The 16,351-nt window shown below is 38.8% G+C and overlaps 2 protein-coding genes across 2 annotated transcripts in view; one reads left to right on the top strand and one right to left on the bottom strand.

Moving 5' to 3' along the window:
• The window catches only part of LOC144628645 (cilia- and flagella-associated protein 54-like), a 50,054-nt gene extending 35,868 nt beyond the window's left edge, over positions 1-14,186 (bottom strand). The window contains exons 1-14 of the mRNA XM_078486788.1: positions 13,997-14,186; positions 13,270-13,399; positions 12,120-12,225; positions 11,383-11,541; positions 7,431-7,499; positions 7,105-7,207; positions 6,794-6,852; positions 6,301-6,660; positions 5,583-5,886; positions 4,606-4,860; positions 2,800-2,876; positions 2,020-2,163; positions 942-1,157; positions 26-265 (exon numbers count right to left, since the gene is read on the bottom strand). Coding sequence (XP_078342914.1) covers positions 26-265; positions 942-1,157; positions 2,020-2,163; positions 2,800-2,876; positions 4,606-4,860; positions 5,583-5,886; positions 6,301-6,660; positions 6,794-6,852; positions 7,105-7,207; positions 7,431-7,499; positions 11,383-11,541; positions 12,120-12,225; positions 13,270-13,399; positions 13,997-14,099 — 2,325 coding nt within the window. The 5' untranslated portion in view covers positions 14,100-14,186. The remainder of the gene's footprint in view (positions 1-25; positions 266-941; positions 1,158-2,019; positions 2,164-2,799; positions 2,877-4,605; positions 4,861-5,582; positions 5,887-6,300; positions 6,661-6,793; positions 6,853-7,104; positions 7,208-7,430; positions 7,500-11,382; positions 11,542-12,119; positions 12,226-13,269; positions 13,400-13,996) is intronic.
• LOC144628640 (uncharacterized) overlaps positions 1-16,351 on the top strand; it is a 47,125-nt gene that overhangs the window by 10,103 nt on the left and 20,671 nt on the right. The window lies entirely within an intron of this gene.

Here is a 16,351-nt window from a genome sequence, read left to right as displayed (position 1 = left end):
TGCTAAATACCATTTAGCCCTTTACCTTAATCCAGCTGACGTCAGCAATGTTCCTCTTGCCTGTATCAATCACCGTATCACGTGCCCTGGCAATATCTCTGAGCCCCTGCTCCAGAATGTCCAGCACCTTATTCAACACCTCTCTTGCCCCTGAACTGACCCCGCCCATGGCGACAGTCATCTGTTTGCTGTAATCTGTAAACAGACTTCTCAGAGGCCCAGCTCCAGTAGCAGGCTTCTCTGGTGCCTCTGCTTCAGTTTTCTCCTACACAATTGGAAACAAAAATAAGTAAATTTACTGATGTTTTGCAAGTCCAGAGTATTGTAACAACAACTTGCAAAATAAATAACATTTTTTGGCAAAAAAGAAAAACGATGTCCTTATTGGATGAACTAAACAAATAATTTTATCCTGATCCCTCCCCCCTTTCAAAGTTGTTGCTTACAGGTTTGAATGTACTCCGAAATTCAGACAACATAAATAATGGACTCCACAGGTAGCTATTTGAAAATGTCTTAAATGAGTGTTTCAACTCTTCCTGCAAATTGGTCGATAGTTTCAGTCATGGATTCTTGCATCATTGACCATTTCAAAACAGTTCGATTATCATTTGAGAGTTCAGCAGAAGTTTTTCATGACAGCATTACATGTATGTGTAAAAGTTTCCAAAAAGTGATGAATAAATAATACAATTTATATTATTATTAATAAATTATTTGCTTAGCAGCTTTTACACAACAATTTATGTATGATAGCTGGTGGCAGATAACAAACTAAGGCCCTTCAGGTCCTAGTTTGTCCAAAGGATAAGGTAGATCCGCCACTGGATAAGACACGGTTTGGTGAATTAAGGGAGCAATTTATAACATTTTAATAGTTAGTGGAAATGCTGCAAAATGTATCACGATGGCAGACATTTCACTATGGACAAGCTTCCAACCTGTTTAGTGTCCACATGCTCTGGGGAGACAGTCGCTGCTGGTGTTTCTGCGAAATGTATGTCTGCACTGCCAGCCCTGGAGTGATCAGTGAGACGGGCTTTACATTCCAACAGTAAGGAGAACTTCAGCGTCACTTCAGCACTAAGGATGGGATCAAAACTGGAAGCATTACTCCAGGAGAGAGCTGTGTGCACCACGGTCAGAATGTACAGCCACTGGAAAGGAAGAGAAATGGCCACGATTTGAGTGATTCATGTGGGTGAGTTTAACGAACATGACATAGTTTCTCATATAACAAAAAACTAGGACTGTTATTTCTTCCCATGGATGAATAGAAGATCACGGCAGGCTATCCCTTTAATTTTTTTTGCAGGGAACTACAGGTTGTACATGCATTTAATATACACCTGGGACTGGCACTGTGAGAGTAACAAGTTAACATAAGGGTAGAGGCCAGGATAACCATCAGGAAATTGGGAGTAGCAGTAGTACGTAAGTACATGTACTTCTTTAAATTGGGATGCCAATCAATCGTGCCTTTAACCTCCATCCCTCCCTGCCCTTCCAATAAAAATACCCATTACTTTGGGTAGAAAAAGGTTTAAAATGCAAACTCAATTGCTTACCATAAGATATTTAGTCTAAAAAGTGTACTTCTACAATGTTGATGCACCACCCTGATGCCACTCACCCACCCGACCAACCACCCTGTCTTGGACAATAAATGCACCCAAGTCAAGCTTAACTGTACAACCTTTGGTTCATAATGGTACATGTACATACATGTATTTATCACTCAGTTTGACATGACATAATAAAATTGTATTTAAAAAATACAGGTCTGAATAGCATGACCTACAGTGTAGCCTGGTGAACAGGCCTAGGTTCCTTATTGGGATACATTGTAGGAAGTTCTCTTTGCAGGTTAAGCACAACCTTGGCTGAAATACATGTGTTTTTTGCATCAGCCCTCTGTATAACCACAGTCCACAAGTAGCTACATGACTTGGGCAACAGTAGAAAGCTTAAGGTAAATTAAGTTCTGTAATTTGTTTACAAGTTATCAAGTGAACTTACCCGATTTACAAAGACATCATTTAACAGCTGTTTGCAGTTCTCCAAAGATGAGGACATGATTCTTTGAAAATGAGGCTTGCACTTTGACCAGAGAAACAGAGCAGCATCCACCATCATGTCATTGTCTTTCATAAGGATAGCCGACTGAGAAAAGAAGATGCAATGTACCGATAATTAGAATGGAAGATTTTTCTCTGTCTGAGTTTTCTTTGTGAACTTACATTTTATATCTTTATATCATTTAACCTGCTGTGCAAAAGTAACCTTTAAATTCTTTTCTAAACTGGCATCATCTGGTCTAGATTAGCATTCCAGGGTTTACATTATCATCAGATGGCAGTCCTTTACATGTATATCTTAATTTCTATCCTCCAACTTGTTACAGTAAACCTCAAATGTATAGCGAAGGGCCAAGAAACTCAGGCAACATTTGCTCATTATAAAGGGGTTTTGTTAAATCAAGGCTCTTTTCCATACATTAAATTTGCTATAACTGGGCAAAGACCATAACGATTGTTTGTTATACTGAGGACTTGTTATTGAGGGGTTGGTTAAATCAGGGTTCCACTGTAGCTTACTACATGTACTTTTTGAAACTATTGGTAAGTAATTACTGAAGTAAAAAGTTGGAATTTAAATGCTATCCTTAACACTCCTAGTTTGAGAGAGTAACTGAAGTCCAGTGCACTAACCACTGAACTACCATATGCATGCTGACCTACAATTGAAAGAAGGCTCAAGGTTTGAAAATTAAATACTCCAGAAAAATTAAGAACTAACCTTAAAAGGTTCTTCAGAGCAGGACTGAATAACATCAGCCAGATGAGTCAGCTCTTCAAGTGCACTACCACTCTTCCCTGTGAAGAAATGTTCATTGACTATGTAAATATTTTAGCTTATAGTTTGAAAAATTACAAAATAAAGTACTGTAGGTTTATATTATTGATTAGCATCAATTATGTGCGCCCACAGAGCATACAAAAGGCTATGTACAGCTAGATAGCTCTCTGTGTGCATCACAGGCATTCATAACTGCGTGATAGGTGCCAGTCATTATTTCTGCACATTCTGAACATAAACATTTCTAGTTATGTACCTCCATATTCAATTAATTTGAAAATAATTTAAGAGTAAGAAACTAAGCAATATTTGAAAACAGTACTAAGTTACATACATGTATGTTATACTGAGAAAAATAAAGAAAGGTAAATTACAGCACTCCAATAACTGTAAATAATCTACATTTATGCCCCTAGGGGTAGAGAGAAGCACTCAGAGAGTCACCGGCTAAGTGTACTTGTCTTGTATAGGGAAGTGGCCTGCAGACAATTTAACCAAGTACTTAAGGCCCCAATTGCACCCTGTGTCACCTACGGGATTATGATAACTTTTTTATATTGTGTGGTTTCAGAAAATATCCATACCCCACCACGGAAGGTTATTGGAAATTCCAAGGGGTTGTGGGGTCTCAAAAGCCAAAACTTTTAAAGGAAAGTACTGTATGAACAAGCTAAACTGGAATTTCCAGAGGGGTCAGGAGGATCAAACCAAAAAAACCTTCTGTGGGGGAGGTATGGATATTTTCTGGAACAACACATCGTTATGGTTTTTTTAAATAACCGGCACGCATACATGCATGCACAGGCGATGACGCTTTACAATGATCCCAGAAATTGCATTTTTCTTATTGATTTTAATTTTTATTTGCCTTGACTACAAAACGAACCTCCAATACATTACAAACCTACAGTATGATAAGATAAATACATTAAATCATTATGAACTTCGTCATTTAGCAACAGAAAGGCCCAGGATTGATTTCCACACCTAATCGATACTGAAGATTGTGTGACATTTCCGTATTGAAATGGTCTGAAATGTAATGAAGTCAACACCGCTTACTAGAATCACTTACATGCATTTATGCAACTTATCAAACAAAACATTTTAGATCAGCTAAATCAGCAATAGGGTAGAAGTTCTTTCTGAACTCTGGCTTCTCGTACAAATAGGAATATGGATACCGTCACTGTGTTATTTTTAATGGCTTGAGATAAATACCCGAATAAATATTATCAACGAAGGGAAAAGTTAAATATTATCGACAACAATGCACGTCAAAACAATGATTTCAGATAGCTCACCACTGCAATCTAATCAAGATACTGCTGCCATCGGTCTCTCTTTTGGAAAGGTTTCAAAAGTTATGACACTAACCGGCCTTCACTCGCCAAATTCGACATCAGTCAACTTAGTCTGCCATCACGTATGCCGACTTCGAATACACGTACAACGGTAAAAAAGTTCTTTAAGCGAGCTCACAATTATCCAGTACATCATTCTCCCCTGACCCCAAAACTCCGTTTAACTGTACGTTAGAAATCAAACGCGTTTTGCCGATGGATGCTCTTAAAGTTGATTCATACTCATTGACAATCAAAGATGGCGAACCGAAACTGAGTAAACAACAAAGTGCCTAGTTCCCAGTGCTACTCGGTTGGAGTAATCGTAAACCCGTCCACCGGGCCATAACATATAGGCGTCACCGCCTAAAAATACTGCATATTATTATTCTGTTACACCCACCATGTGTGTGGGCAGCTGTCTCCCCTTCATCCGTGTGAGCTGGTGTTTTCTTTGGTTTCTTTACATTGTTGTAAAATGGCTCCAAAGCCAGCATCAGCTGCAGAGTTTTAATGTCCACTAAGCTATTAATGTCACTCTGTTCCTGAAGAAGCTGAAGTGTGGGCTCAATGAGGATGCCAAATGGCTCCCACTGTTCATAACTGAAAGCATACTTGACAAATTTGACAAGAGCAGGAAGAGGCACACCATTCTCACCTATAAAGCAATATACATGTAAATGAGACAGTTACTTGCGTGGTGATGTCCTTTGTTACTTTATTACTAATACTGAGTATGCATGCATGTGGCCACGTTGTTGTTGTCGATGATGATGACGATAATGATGACGATGATGATGAAGATGATGATGATGACAATGATGACGGTGATCATGACAATGATCACAATGACAACAACAAGCTTCATCTGAATCCTAAGTCTCCTCTGGGAGAATAGGGCCATACCACAACAAGCTTAAAGGTGGATTTCCACTGACGCGTAATTTTTTATGTGCGTTTATGTGCATGAAAAAATTAGAGACAATGTATGAAGGACTTGGGTAAATGTGAATGCAAGTTCTTCATACATTGTCTCTAATTTTTTTCACGCACGTAAATGCACGTAAAAAATTACGTGTCAGTGGAAATCCAGCATAAGGGAGGAAAAATGAGACAGGAGAAGGGTGGAGGGTCAAGGAGGAGGATGATAAGCACGGCAACTCAGGAGAGGGGAGAGGAGGTAGGATGAGAAAAGGAGGAGAGGAGGAGGAGAAGGAGAAGGAGGAGGAGGAAAAACAAAATCGACATTTAATCTCACAAAACGTATTGGGCATGTCTTGAGATAAGAATACTTTTTAAAACTCAGTAACTTCTACTGAGATAGACAAAACATTTTGGGAAGATTTTAATAAAACAAATATTGAATGTATCATAGAGTACCTTTGGCCACAAGCTCCATCAGTGAAGTGTTCTGCAGTTCCCAGACAGAAGGGTGAATTCCTCCCTCATGTTTTACCACATGAGACTGTTTTGTTCCTCCACCACCAGCAATAATTTCCATCCCTGCAAAAAACAGCTCTGCACACACATCAATAGCTGTGTCCTCTGCATCTGGAGCTGGCGCTTCACAGTGAAGTGTGCGTCTGTGTGTCTCACTGAGGGCTTCTAATATTGCCAAAAACTTGGCAGCTGTGCCTTGCAGGTCTGTCATAAGACGTTCAGTGGGTGTTCGTGGCCATGCATGCTGCAAACACAAGGGAAAGAGAAAGATTTAGTTAATTGTTTTGGAAAACACTATACATGTATAAGAACCCTTCTTCCCTTGGAGACTACTCTGGGTTTGTTTCACAGTGTATAATGGTTTGTAATGCATGACGGCATGATCTCCATATACCAAGGATGAAACTAGGGGAAATTGTTTTCTAAGACAGAAAGTATTTTCCAAAAGGCCCCTTCCTCTTCCTTTAATTTATTGCTATTTTATTTTATTTTTGGCTGAAAAAATTGATTGGTGACAAAATTTAACAGCTGTTGTTTCTACCCCTGACCTATTTTTACTTGAACATGATTGCAAATGTACTTTGTGTTCCATGTACATGTATTGCCCTGACGTATAATCAACTACTTTACATGTACTACTCCTTTACTTCATACTTACATGAGCAAAATCCTTGAGGTTGGGTTTAGTTTTAGGTCTCAGCAGACCCTTGGGTCTCTTACGAGTTTCAAACACCACCCTCTTGAATATCATGACTTGCATCTTCGTCTTGGCCTGACGAAATGCTGCTTCAGTCTCTGGAGTTGCCTCTGATGTACTCATCTTCTCAATGTCACTCAGCTCATTTACCTTTGTCAGGCCTCTTTTGGCAAATGCTTCGGCATGTATAGGCACCTTAAGGTCAAAGTAACACTGGCACACAGCCGTGTATAAGGTGCTGCGCCATGTCAGGTATTTTACAGTGAGAAGAGGGATGGAGGATTCTAGACACATGCAAGCCCAAAGAAGGAACTCCAAAGCCTGATGAAATAAAAAAAACAACAAAAATAAATATTGTTGGTTAAATGGTAGAATTGCTGGTAACTGGTCACTGCTCCTCCTAGCCCTATCCCCCACCCGGGGGCAAGAAACTAAGATGGTCACTGATTCTCACCTTACTACTGTGTCCACAAGCCATTAGATGTCTGCAGATGGAGTAAATATGCACCGTGCCTGGAAAAACCCAGCATAATTATTCACATGACAAGTTAATGAACTAACTTACAGGTACAGCATACATGTAATTGATGTATTTCAAAAGAAATGCACAGCTCGATTTTTAGGTGTCTTTAATGCAACTTACAACTTACATGTACTATGCAATGTAGCAGTCATTGTACCTTTTCCAACAAAGATATAGATACATGTATGCTGTACAGGTGTACATGTTTTTGTAGCTCAATTCAAAACAATAATCATAGTTACCATTAAAGACCAGCCAGCACAATTCCTCTTTGTGAAGCGATGTTTGAGTTGTCAAGCGTAAAACTTTCAAAGCTGCCACACAGCAAGATACAACATCAGGATTCTAAAGTAGAAAAAAAGAGATCTAGTTACACAAAGCTAAGGGCACAGTATTGAGCTAAAAAGACCAAACAAATTATTACTGTATGAACCTTAGGAAACATATCATGAAAGGCCAACACTAAAACAGGTTTACATGTATAGGTTGAAATATTAATAATTTACATAACAAGTTTATAAAAATAACAAAAAAACAACTCATGTAGTTTAAATATTGTTGTACTTGCCTGTAGTTTAGGATCCTCAGCACTGCTTACATGATAAAAACAAATTGCTTCACCAAGAGCTGACCTCAGCTGTAACCACCAAATAAACAAACTTTTAGCCAGCCTAAAATACGCATTCTGTGTGTGCTTAGAAGGGAGGAGGGGGAGGGAGGTGCTTATGCTGTGGTTCCATTTTACCCTTGGTACAATTTGGTATTTTCCTTTGTTCTGGTGTATGGTAATGTTTGCAGGGTTCTATCTAGGGTATTTGAGGGTTAGAAGCCCCCTCCCCCCCCCCCAAAAAAATGCCTAGCTTCCCCCCAAAAATTATTGTTTACATTACAGTGTACATGTATATTAAGTAACTTTATTATATAAACTGCAGTGGTATAGCGAGTGGTAGCAAATTGATAATCAAAGGCTCTTCGAGCAACCTCATGGTAATTCGATGAATGAAGTGCCGACCTCCGTATTTTTTTCTAAATAAGTGTCCAATAAACTAATAAAAGCAATCTCACTTTGCTTTATTTTTCCACGTGAGTTGCGTCATTGATGACTCCTGCTCTCAGGCGTCGTAGCGCTATTCAGTTTTCACAACTAAAATATTTACCGGTCAGTGTATTATCTTTGATCCTTTTGTTTTTGTGAATATGTTTACTTTTCTGTCAGCACGTATAGCGTTATTTTTGAGCAGCGGATAAAATTTGAGAGAAAAGATACGCCCGAGCACTTCGTGTATCTGCTCGACTCAAAAAGATGAAAAACGGATTACGTGACACGAGGTGGCGTGACGCGAAACAAAAACGTGCCGTTGATGTGGTGTTAACTAAAACACGTCGCATGGCGAGCGTAAGAATTTTTTATAACAATTTAAGCGTAACTATATGTAGTTCATAGCTGCTTTCAGTAATGTCACAATCTCACTTAATTTGCCTTTAATTTTTTTCTTGCGTGAATGGGTCATTGATAGATTCATTGATAGCTTTTTTCTTTAAATAAGCGTTCAATAATGTAACACAGTCTCACTTTATTTCCCTGTGAATGTTTTATTTTTCCATGGGAATTGCGTCATGATAGTTCGTGCCCTCAGGCTTCGTAGCGCGAATTCTATTTCATCACAAAAATATTAAAGTGTAACCTTTGATCCTTTTTAGCGTTAAGTAAATTTGTTTTGTGAATATGTTTACTTTTCTGCCAGTACGTATAGCGTTATTTTGAGCAGCGAATAAAATTTGAGAGAAAGATGCGCGTTTCTGCACGACTCAAAAAAATGAAGAACGGATGACGTGACACGAAGATGATGTGACGCGAAACAAAAACGTGCATGAATGTTGTGTTTACTAAAACGCGTCTTTGAATGTTTTCTTACGTGAATGGGTCATTGATAGCCTATGAGTCCTATGCTCTGAGGCTTCGTAGAGCGGATTCTATTCTCTTTTATCACCAGAGGATACGTGTAACTGATCCTCTTTCGATTTGTTTTGTGAAAATTCAATTTAGTTCCCTGAAAGAGAGAGACCCTGGGAACGAGGTTGGAGAATAATTTGTTTAAACATGCATTGAATGGCGTTTTTATAGAACCTTTCTGTCAGCACGTTCACCGTTAAATGCATGAATTAATTGCGGTTTAATATCAGAATGGAGTGAGCGAGTGGTCGAGTGAGGGAAACACGTCACTTCAAGAATGATCACTACACCTTCATTACCATTCGGTAAAAATGGTATCACACATGTGTGGATAAAAATGATATCCTGCACACATGTGATAGCATTTTTGACCAATCAGCTCGCAGAGTTTGCCATGTTTGAATGCTCTATGAGCCAAAGTTCATCGATATTAAGTTGAAACATCTTCGGATCTTCCTCGGCAATCTTCGGAAATTTTCGGAAAATGTTCGGAAACATTCGTACGACCTACGGACAAAATTTTTAAAATCTTCGGAAAATTGTTGGAAATCTTCGGAAAATCATCAAAAACATTGTAATTGAAGGCATGAGCGCAAGAAACGCACTTTGAGTTTTGGCCAAATTGAAAATTGTCACAAACAACTCCAAATTTCGCACGCAAGTTCGTTTACGTGTGCTCAACACTGCCCTGTATTTAATTTTGCTGGTCTTTCCTTCGTTTTCGAAAAATAACACATGCAAAAAGACAAGGTTTTTGCTGGCGCGGTGTCTTTTGACTTTTCTTTTACAAACGATAAACAAAGGAAACCTTTTGTTTCTCAAGACGATGAAGTCAGCTAAATTTTTAGGGTTCCAGTCCTTGCCCTAACGCAAAAGGTAACCCCAAGGCCGTAGGGTCGGGGTTAGAGTTTCAGATTAGGGTTACAGACTTAGCCCTAACGCAAAAGCCTAGCCCTAACGCAAAAAACAAAACAAAAAAAACTTAACACTAACCCCAAGGGATTAGGGTTAAGCCGTTTCAAGTTAAGTTCAGGATCAGAGTCAGCCTCAACCTTTAGATCGCGCTTTTAATGCAGTAAGCTTTCACGCCAGTTTGCTTGCAGCTAGCTTTTTCTGCCGTCTGCTTGCGGTTAGCTAGTTTCTGTTGTTTCGGGCAAGACTATTTTACTCTGTTACCATTAGCTGTAATTTGCCGAGGTGAAAGTGAAATAAAGACTGTTTGTTGATTGAATACGTTTGCTCGTGTTGTCACATTATACTAGTTTTGCTTTCAGTTAAGTGCCGCCAGCTTGCTCTCACTTCTATCTCCACTCCTTACATCATCACACATCTACAAAATCCCGCGAAAACAAGATAAACTAAGGCACGAATCGATTGATTGATTTATTGATTGATGAATATTTAATGAGGCACAGAAAAAAATTTTGCAAGGGGAGGTCCCCTGCCAAACCTATAAAGAACCAGGTCACTTCTCGGCAACTTTGTCGCGGCAGAACCCAAGCGGGTTTTTAGGCCTTCTATGCGGCCAGGCTCTAAACTACCTTGTTTTGGGCAACGTTTTTTCCGAAGCGCTAAACAGCGCTGTTGTACAAAACAAAGGCAGAAACATCACTCAGTTCTTCGAGCGATGCTGTAAACTTACGGGTATTCAGACTTAATGATGTCCTTCAACCACCTGGCAGCCGCACTTGAGCTAAAACTATGAACTTCTTCGTTTTACTTTCGCAGGCGCCATTTCGCTCAATTCAAACTCCTCCGCCTCTAACATGTGACCTTACGTCACAATGCAGTATCCAGTCCTACTCTACTCAACTCAACTCAACAAGAAAAACATGCGCAGCGAGTCGAAGACATGCTTGTTAAATGGTTTCTCGCCTTCCGTAGACGCTTAGAATACTCTACAGGGAAAGATGTACACGCAATGCGTTGGAAAACTCAGACTGCTAGCTGACTGGGAGAACGTAAGCTTGCAAAATGCCTTTTTTTTTGCATTACATAATTTCTAAAAAACGAAGCTAGACCCAGCGAATTTGAATACAGATCAATGTTAAGCACACGTAAACGAACTTGCGTGCGAAATTTGGGGTTGTTTGTGACAATTTTCAATTTGGCCAAAACTCAAAGTGCATTTCTTGCGCTCACGCCTTCAATTAGAAGGTTTGCGCTCACTCGTAAGACATCGATTTCAACACTTGAAAATAAATTTCACGCAACCATGTATTATCCTCTATATATCGGAAAATTCATCCAGACGCGACAAGGTTAGTGTACATGAAGTACTGTAGGTATCCCCTGTCTTAGAATGTTAATTTTGTCTAAAAAAAATGCACCAGATTGCATCTCAGTGCATATTCACTTCAAAAAATTTCTGGGGGGAGGGGTATGCCCCTGGAGCCCCAAAGGAAGCCTGTGGCCTTTGACTACTCAGGATTTCTCCCCCAAACAATAAATCCTAGAGAGAACCCTGGTTTGACAATGAATATAAAACAACAATAAATCTATATGGGATAAATCATGTCTACTATTAATAGTACCTGGTAAATAAACATGTACAGTGTGTACCTACCACCATAGTAGCAGAAGTCATTTCATCAAAGCCATTTGTCAAATGTATCTTGTAAAAGGTATCTGCATCCAGTTCAGCAGCTTCTCCAAGTGTGAGTCCCCTCTGAATGTGTTTTGTCAGATATCTACCATAGCAGTGGAACTGTGCAAGTTTGTATTCCTTCAGGTTGAGGAAAAAAATGAAAACTTGTATTAAAAACCATATACTGGTAGTCATTTAATGAATGAAATAAATACTGCACATCCATGTACAAACATAATTTCTGTATCAATCCCAGATATTAGAAAAGCATATTAGTTTCTGTAACATCAAGTGACTAGTAAGAGTACTCAGTGTATGGTATAATTTGGGGTGCTATAATAAGCTCTTTCCGGGGTGAGCTGATTGCTACATGTATGACCAGAGTAACCGGTGACATATGATCAAATAGCCGGCAGAACTCTGGCAGTCACCACCTTGTTTTGAAAACCCTGCTTAGTTTACAGCCCATACATGTATGTCGCAAACTATAAGAATTGGGATGGGTAATCTTGAACTGTTACATATTGCCATCGGTAAGGCGCAATAAAACAATACTCTTTGTAACACCTAAATCATAATACATGTACAGGTACTTACTTTCTATTCGCTGAACAGTTGGTGTGTTGCCTTATTGGCTTTAGTAAAATAAATATGATGATGATGATGATGATGACTAGTAATATTACATAAAGCAACAATAATAAACATTATTGTACCTTGACAGAAAACAGGAAGTCTCCAGTATTCAATAGCTTTTCTTGGTAGTAAGATTGTGGGAGACGACTTTCATAAGTGTTCCACATAGAGAACAAAGTGTTTGACCTTTGATAAAAATAACAAAAAAATAACATTAATTTAAACAAACATTCATGAATAATGTACATGATAGATTGGTGCAAGATATTTTAAAAACTGTTATTTTTATGTACAGAAGGTATAATGTACATCCACATTTTATACAAGTATACTGTCTATTTTGTTTATAAGAGAATAGTTTAACACAATCAAGTGCACTTGCAGGGATATAGCTAAGAAAACACTAAGCCAGCTCATCATCAAGCCTAGCTGACCTTTCTGGCCTTGGCAGCTCTAAAACCGTACCTTTGTTTTCAAACTAAATTTCAGCCGGATTTAAGCTCTCTTTCAGCCAGTGAAATTAGCTGGCAGCTAGCAACATCCCTGCACTTGTGAATTTTAAGGAACATGAGAGAAGTGCATGGAGAAAAATAATATACAGTTGAGTGCGTCTTGCATTTCTCAGTTCTTAAAATTTCACAATGTAACTCAACAACGCACAAAGGCAAGTTCACTCTCAATTCTCATTACAAAATATGCAAGAAATTGTGTGCACTTAAACTTGCGAAAAAGGTTGTGAATATAACTTTTTTTGTGTGAATATAACCTGATAAAGCATGCCCATTACACACTCAGGTGCATGCTTTATGCATTTGTGTAATGAACCTGAATTAACCAATCCCACTGCACACAATTCTTTTGAATATTTTATAATGCTTTTAAACGGGAGCAACTGCAGAATGCAGGGTCACTTTTGAAGACGGTGTATCCGGTGGGTCGTTTCGCTCGGCAGTGGATGTACATGTAAAGAACAAGAAAATATTGTAATGTGCACTACATGTATGTCTTGAACGGTGTGTAGATTAAGTGGCTTGTTTGGCTCGGCCGTGGAAGTCTTAGTGTAGATTTAGTGGCTCATTTGGCTCGGCAATGGAAGTATTCGGTGTGTTGATTAAGTGGCTCTTTTGCCTCAGCAGTGACTACCGAGCCAAACGACCCACCAAATATATCCATGTTTAAACGTGTCCTGTATTCTGTAGTTATGCCTTTAAAGTAATAATTCCAACATACCCTCGTGCCAGAGGTTCTTCATCATTTTTCTTAATCTTGAGTCCAGTCTCTGATTTCTTCTTAATGTATTTGATAAATCTGGAAAGTTCTTGTTCAAATGCTACCAACACAGGGCTGATCTGCTTGTTATCTGAAATTGTGCATGGATCAAGAAAGAGGAATAGCTTTTGAATACATAAGTAGAGCTCAAATTCTAATCTAAGTGATTCTCACATCGATAAGACTTAACTAAAGATAACTTACATGATAAGTGGTGACTTGGATTAAAGTGAAAATAAGTGGAGAAGTGGTAGCAAGTCAAATACTCGGAAAAAAGATTTTCCGAGTTCCCCAACAGGAGTCGAACCCATGACCGTCCAGAATACCGGTTGGACGCTCTAACCACTGAGCTATGGGGGACTCATGGTGAGCGAGGTCATATATACTGGGTTCTTACTCGGAAAAATCTTTTTTCCTCGGTTTTATTTGACTTGCGACCACTTCTCCACTTATTTTCAAAGATAACTTAATGCTTACGGTCAATTATGTTGGGTTGTCTCAAATATTTAGCACCATTCATAAAAAAATAGAGAAATTTCAACAACCGATGATTAAATTTAAAATAAAACCTCCGTACGTTATAAACATACAGGGTAAGGTCGGATAACAGTTCCCTTTTCTGTACACTTCTACATTGTAGTACAACTGTAGCTAGCTCGACAGAAGCTAGCTAGAAGTCTGAACTCACCGCCGGCACTCGTTCCAGCAGACTGTAGGACATTTCGAGCGTTTCCACTAGAAAAAGACTTTTTCAAGTCTGCTTCGCTTTTTCCTGACGCTGATTGTTCCATATTATAACAAAATCCAGCTCAAATAACGTTATCACAACTTGGTTTTTCAGCTGAGTTTTGTGTGTTGACAAGACGCCATCTTGGAACACCGCGCGCGTTTCTAAGGACTAAGTAACCTCTCCTGCTAGTAAATTATTTTTCTGTCCGGGGGTCGGGTAAGACTGTAATTCAACTTGACACTGGTAATTTCCCGCCCGTTCCAAACTACCAATGGAAAACCCCTGGGAATGAGGTTGCTTGTTCTGTTCTGCAATTTTTATTTTATTTTTTATTTTATTTCAAGTAAATGTCCGGGAAAAGAAAACCCGCACTGATGCGAGCAAGCCACCATGGGTGGGGAGGAGGGGGAATAACGAAGTCCGGGGTATACAGTCATAGTCAACTCTCTCTTAACGGACACCTCTATAAGACGGACACCTGGTGTTGGTCCCGTCCCAGCCGTTTTTCAGTCATTTTACTGTAACAAAACTCCCTATAAGACGGACACCTCTCTAAGACGGACAGTTGGAGCAGGTCACGACGGTGTCCGTTTTAGAGAGAGTTGACTGTATAGTTCTTCAACCCGGCAAGTTACTAACAGTAAAATGTAACAGAACAGAACTCAAAATGTTCGGTGTGTAGCCAGGCATGTTAAAAAATTTTGTAAAAAAGGAATTAAAAAGTTGACACTGGCTAAAAATATAGTTTTTGGACGTTTCGGCCACTACTGTTGCCTTCTTCAGCAGGATAAAAAATGCAAATGTTCAACGGCGTCCTGTTAAAATATGTAAAAAATGTGTGATAAAAACTAAATGAACTTTCCGAGTGCAACAATAGTCTCTAGAGCATTCTTAATGAGTCTATAAATTCTTAATGCTATTGTAAACGTTTGGTAGCGCTATGAACTCCGTTATAATGAACCCTTTTTTCCAGTTTCTTGTCACTTTGTTATTTCATGGTTTCACAGCTGTAGTAGGGAGCCGAAATATCGGTCGGTCGGTGGCTATTTACAGGGGGTCGGCTACTGTTGGAATTCTACTATTCTTAAGTCCCTTTATTTTCTCGAAAAAGTCCGTTTTCGCAAATTTTTAGGTTTGAATTTTCTCAAACAGCAGCCTCAAACTGACATTGAAAGAACTAAAAGAGCTTTTTAATTAACTTTTTGTATGCTGTAGACTTATAAATTACAGTACAGGGACTAGATAATAACAAAAAAGAGACAACTGAAGCTATTTTATGTGACACATTAGCAGGCTTTATTTACTCTGCTTAACCATGTAATTAACACACATGATATATGTATATATTTTAAAGAACGTTTATACAGCTATCCCTATAATAACAAGTTTAATAAAAGATACATTGAAACTAAAAAGAAACGATGTTGCCAGTGTTTTAGAAATGAAATAAATTCTTTACTCCAAAAAAAAATAAGACAATGTTTTTGTAACACTATTTTATTGTATTTAATTTCTACATTTAACTTGAAGATAATTATAGTCGATAGCAAATGAAAATTGGTCTGGGTAATAGAGCGGTTTTCACTTGAGTGTTGAAAGTAATTCGCGTTTGAATTGGTTTTGCATTACTACGCTTAGTGATTAGTTTTAAGATCTCGCGTCACTTTCTCAGCCAATCAGAACTAAAACCAAAGCCAATCGTGACTCGCTTGCACATGTTTTCCCGCGCTTTGTGCCGCCTACATGTATTTGCTTCGCGTTTTGATTGGTTTACTGGATTGTCTGTGTTCTTTGTGATTGGCTAGAGTAATTTCTTAAGTTTTGATTCTACGACACTCAATTGAAAACTGCTCTAAAGTTGTCTATTTAGTTCGTCAAGTGCGACTCGATCAGTAATAGGGCAAAGCGGATCGCTCTTAAACGCTACAAGACCTATAGCACACCCTTCTATAATGGGTACGGCAGAAAAACAGAAAGCAACAGCTGTAACTCTCAACGTAACAAACCCGGAGACAAGAGCCATGGCGCTTGGTACCTAAAACAATAACAAAAAAATTGTTAAAATTTCAGTTATGAACTGAAACGCTAACAGAAGGCAGCTGGCAGTGGCGTAAAAGTACTGGGTTCACAGCATTCTCAAAAACTAGAATTTTACAGATCTTTTAAGAACGAATATGCTACCTCCAATTATCTAGAGTTAACTAGGAGAGTTTCTGGTAGGAGAACATTAGCTAAATTACGTATTAGTAATCATAAGTTAATGATCGAACTAGGCAGATATAACAATACGCCCAGACATACTAGGCTCTGCCC

Source organism: Oculina patagonica, chromosome 10, assembly GCF_052425735.1.
Source record: "Oculina patagonica isolate OP01 chromosome 10, crgOcupat, whole genome shotgun sequence".
NCBI classification, from domain to species: Eukaryota; Metazoa; Cnidaria; class Anthozoa; order Scleractinia; family Oculinidae; genus Oculina; species Oculina patagonica.
Note: the sequence above shows the minus strand (reverse complement) of the source record. Positions and strands in the feature narration are given on the sequence as shown.